Below are 4,771 nucleotides of genomic sequence, written 5' to 3' on the forward strand. Positions count from 1 at the left end.
TACAGTAAAATAAGTCCATATATGGTGTGCATATAGTGTGGGATGGCCCCTACAGAAATCCATCATCACTTTTTTCTACTTATTAGAAATAAAGTTTCTATAGGCATTTGAAGTGGAAAATGTGTATTTCTCCAAAATGCTACAGTAAAATAAGTCCATATATGGTGTGCATATAGTGTGGGATGGCCCCTATTGAAACCCACCATCAGTTTTTTTCTACTTATTAGAAATATAGTTTCTATATGCAATTGAAGTGGGAAAATGTGTATTTCTCCAAAACGCCACAGTAAAATAAGTCCATATATGGTGTGCATATAGAGTGGGATGGCCCCTATAGAAACCCACCATCAGTTTTTTTTCTACTTATTAGAAATATAGTTTCTATAGGCATTTGAAGTAGAAAATATTGTATTTCTCCAAAACGTTACAGTGAAATAAATCCATATTGTGTGCATATAGTGGGGTATGGCTCCTACTTAAACCCACCATCATATTTTTCTACTTATGAGAAATAATGTTTGTATAGTCAATTATATTGGAATAATATTTTTCAAACAAAATGCTTTCAAAAAACATACTGTAATTAAATCTGTTCAAATCCATGGGTACTGTAATTGCAAACTGCATAAACAGTTTTATTAGCAGGACAAAGGTCTAGAAGGCATTAAAATAATACATATTTAAGATACAGACAGAGACATTGGTTTAACAATATAACGTTACAGCAATCATAATGCAAACATTCGGAGAAAAAAACCTGCATAAATTACGACAAAAACGAGATATTCTAAACGTAAAACAAGAAATATGTTATTGACAAGAGACGCGGATCATCTACATTTAAATAAAGCTTTACAAGCGGTGTTCCTGTAATGTACCGTAAACCACTCAATAAGCGCGCATCTGAACCTAAACGGCGGCTGGATTGACCGTGTATTTTCAAACCGCGGCTGGCTTGACCGCAGTTCATTGTCATCGTCATCATTTATTCAGAATGCGACGTGTTTATTCTTGCATTTTCTGTAGCTATAATGGTTTGGTATTTGTAAATATTCCCTGTCAATAAATAACATTATGAAATATAACAAAAAACAAGTAGCGGTAATCTACAGTATACAGAGATTAGCCTATATGAAATAGCAATTCATTCATATAGCCTATAGTGCTTTTTTCCATTTTTGCTTTGTTTCGAACCGGAAAACACTCTTTAGGACAAATAGTAACGTAAGAAAAAAACGCATAGCCTAGTATAAATTTAAAAAATAATAAAAAAAACAGGAACATTATGAAAAAGATTAATGTAAATGGTATTATTGCAAATTTTGTATATATTTTTTAATTAGATGTACAGTAGCACAACTGATGAATAATGCTGTCAGTGATTCATGGGCTATATAATGACGGTAAAGCATAAAATAAAAGCATTACTTTACAAACAAGAAAGAAATAAAAACAGAATATAACAACTCATATACAGTAGGCTATGTGGGAGGTGTCTTTCTGCATTGGGGCAGACAGATTGCTTGCCTCTCTTGGCAGTAAAATCCACTTACGATTTAGACTTCAACCATGTTTGACTGGCTGCATAGACAATTGTGTCTTGTTTTAATTTGTGTAGTATTCTGTTACACATGATGATACATGTTTTTGTAAAGTTGCAAAAAATGTTCATTATTAAAACTCATGGGGTCCAGGACAAAATTCTTGTTGTTTGGTCTACTCTGCTTGATACTATTTTTTTTTAACAAAAAATGACTTAAAGTAGCCCTAGTTGTTTTTATATTATTGTTTCTCCTATCTCTCTAACTCTTTCACATCTACACGTCTCATTTCGTAGATCTATGACTGTTGGTGGGGTGACTTTTCCTTTGGAGCAGCAGTCTAAAGATCCTCAGTCTGTAGTATACACTGGAATGTATGACACTGAGGGAGTAGCACACACCAAAAGTGGGGAGAGACAGACTGTTCAAGTCAATATACAGGTGAGACAATATTGTAGTTTTTTACAAATGCTGACCAGTTATTTCAGTAGCCTATCTCTAAACTCAATGTATTTTGATCAGATTATGAATCTACCTACTTAGGCAGCATTTTAGGGCATAAACATTCTGGGACATTCTACCAGAAACTTACATTTACCGTGACAGCTAGGGCCTGACACTTTAGCTCGTCCTCCTCAAAAAAACATACAAAAACAAGCTTAAAATCAGATGATTCAATGACAGAGCTCACCCTTGATCAGTGTCAGCTTTACCACAGTCAAATGATGTCATTTCTGAGTCAAACCAAGTGTTATGTAAACGTGACAGGACCGACCAAAAATATGTGGACAGTTGAAAAATAGTATTTATTTGTAGAATTTATGTATAATTTCATATTTTTAATCAATTAATATTAATGATAACAACTTAAATTTGCGATATTGATTGAGTTATTTTCTAAATAACATTTTTTAGCGTAACAAAACTATGAAAGCTGTAGGTCTAATTTGGCTAAAGACAAGGACAGGATTTGTGATTTGTGAAGTGTTTTTAATAAAGAAAAAAATATCTGAGAACCTAATGACATATTCCTTTACAGAACAATTCACAGAAATCCAACATCAATCAGTTTTAGACATTTCTTTGGATGAAATATTTACTGCAACAGCTCAAGGACAGATAATGTACGTTTCTGGTAGAATGTCTCTTCTACATGAAAACCTGAAGAGGAGCATAAGTGACTGTTAAAACAAGAGGTGATCCTGAAGTGTCATTTCTCCACCTAACAGTTTTCTCAGGCAGGCCTTTTTGAGACCGTCTGGCAGGTCAAGTTCTACAACTACAACAAAAGAGACCACTGCCAGTGGGGAAACAGCTTTAACAGCATCGAGTACGAGTGCAAACCAAATGACACACGCACCCTTATGTGGATAAATAAAGAACTGTTTCTGTAAAAGATGTTTAGACGTAAAGATTGTGGGCTGGTTCCAAAATTAACAGCATTTGTCACAACTTCTAACAACTTCTCCAGAACTATGTGTGTCGACACGTACATGTGTGAAATTTGTTTCACAGTAAGCAACCATGTCTTAAAGGCGGGGTAACCGATTTCCGAATTACGCTTTACACAACTGAGTCAGGCCGAGTACCAAAACAACCTTGTAACCAATCAGCAGTAAGGTGCACAGTGCACAGGACGGACATTAGCCGAGCGCTGACGAAAGCGAAAGATGAGGGTAGGGGTGTGTTTGATTTGGTGATTTGAACATCAACAACGGCTAAGAGAAATCGGACACCCCGCCTTTCATCATGATGGATTTTCTGTGTCTGAAACAGAAACCACAATGCTGAATCACAGAAATCTTTGTTTTTTAAATGAATCAGTGGCTCCTGGTAGTGTAAGGGTGCACCCATTCCTGTTTAAATTGTGTATGTAGAATGTAGGAGTTTTGTTGAAACTGTCTTGGTGCTGCAGGAAAAAAAATAACCAATGCAACATGGTCACATGGTCACACTTTACCTTGTTGTAGTGTTGTCTGTTGTTTGTGTTTCCAGTTGTCTACCTCTGAAAACCCTGTGAAGATGATGTTTACTTTTACACATTTTATAACAGAAGCACAATAATACAAGTTGTTAATTACAGGATCAAGGAAATGTGACCCAAAATGAAAATACGTTCTATAGTCTCTTTTATAATGAAGTACTATAAAGATGGATTGTGATATATGTGCAATAAGTTGTATAAGATGTATTTTTCCACTTGTTTTTGTATTTTCCAGAATTGTATATACTATTGTATATTGTTTATTTGATCAATCAAAACAATAAAATATTCCAAGAATGAGATCTGTTTCAACATTAAGCTTGAGAGGTAATCCATTTAAGTCAAATAAACATAGAAGTCTTATTTGTTACATCTGATTAATTTATTTCAAGATACCAAGATACAACAAGTATTAAACAATTATTTACATACAGTAGGCATGGTGGCCATAGTAAGATATGTACATATAAACCTTGATTGTATCTGTGTGCCGTCATCATAATAACTAATAAAGGTTACCAGCAGGAGGCGCTGAAGCACACAGTTAAGACTTTCAGAATGTAGGCCTCAAGACCCAGTTTATATCTGAAAAATTGGGCTGAAACCAATTTAAAACTTTATAGACTAAAAGTGCTCTGAAATCTCAAACAGTTCAGCTTTGAACATTAAAAGAGACCAAAACTGTGACTAAACACTTCAAAGATCCACACACAAAACATAAATATTAACAATGATAAACTGCTGTATAGTAGTCAGAAAACTAGGTTACAAAATAATCATAGAAACAATCAAGCCTTTTTATTTCTGTAGTATTTTAAAATGTAACATGCTAGCTAGGAAGGTCACCATTCTTCATATACGCTGGTCAAGTTCAGATTCCTTGTAACTTGATTATTTACACAACAGTAAGAAAATTAGAGGTGACTTTTGTTAATGAGGATACTGCAAAGGCTTTAAAGACTGAAAGAAAACATACATTTACTAACAAATAAAAATGTTAAGATAAAATAACACGCTTGTTTTAAACAATATTAATAATGAAGAATAAAATGAAAGAAATCTAAGATATTTCTTTGGTTTTCCAATATTTCAGAAAATATCTAACAAATATGAATATCATCTAAACCTGTTCATTTATAATTGTTTCTTGTAATATTATATTACAATAGCATTATTAAGACATATTAGGGCATGGAAAGTACTGCATTGTAGGAACGACACACCTACAGTAAAGGCAAGAGGTCTC

General features: G+C 33.9%; 1 protein-coding gene across 1 annotated transcript in view; it reads left to right on the top strand.

Moving 5' to 3' along the window:
- The window catches only part of cnrip1b (cannabinoid receptor interacting protein 1b), a 12,535-nt gene extending 8,721 nt beyond the window's left edge, over positions 1-3,814 (top strand). Inside the window, exons 2-3 of the mRNA XM_057327052.1 lie at positions 1,838-1,982; positions 2,771-3,814. Coding sequence (XP_057183035.1) covers positions 1,838-1,982; positions 2,771-2,935 — 310 coding nt within the window. The 3' untranslated portion in view covers positions 2,936-3,814. The remainder of the gene's footprint in view (positions 1-1,837; positions 1,983-2,770) is intronic.
- The last annotated feature ends 957 nt before the right edge of the window (positions 3,815-4,771 follow it).

This window comes from Triplophysa rosa, unplaced genomic scaffold (genome assembly GCF_024868665.1).
Source record: "Triplophysa rosa unplaced genomic scaffold, Trosa_1v2 scaffold169_ERROPOS924550+, whole genome shotgun sequence".
NCBI lineage: Eukaryota > Metazoa > Chordata > Actinopteri > Cypriniformes > Nemacheilidae > Triplophysa > Triplophysa rosa.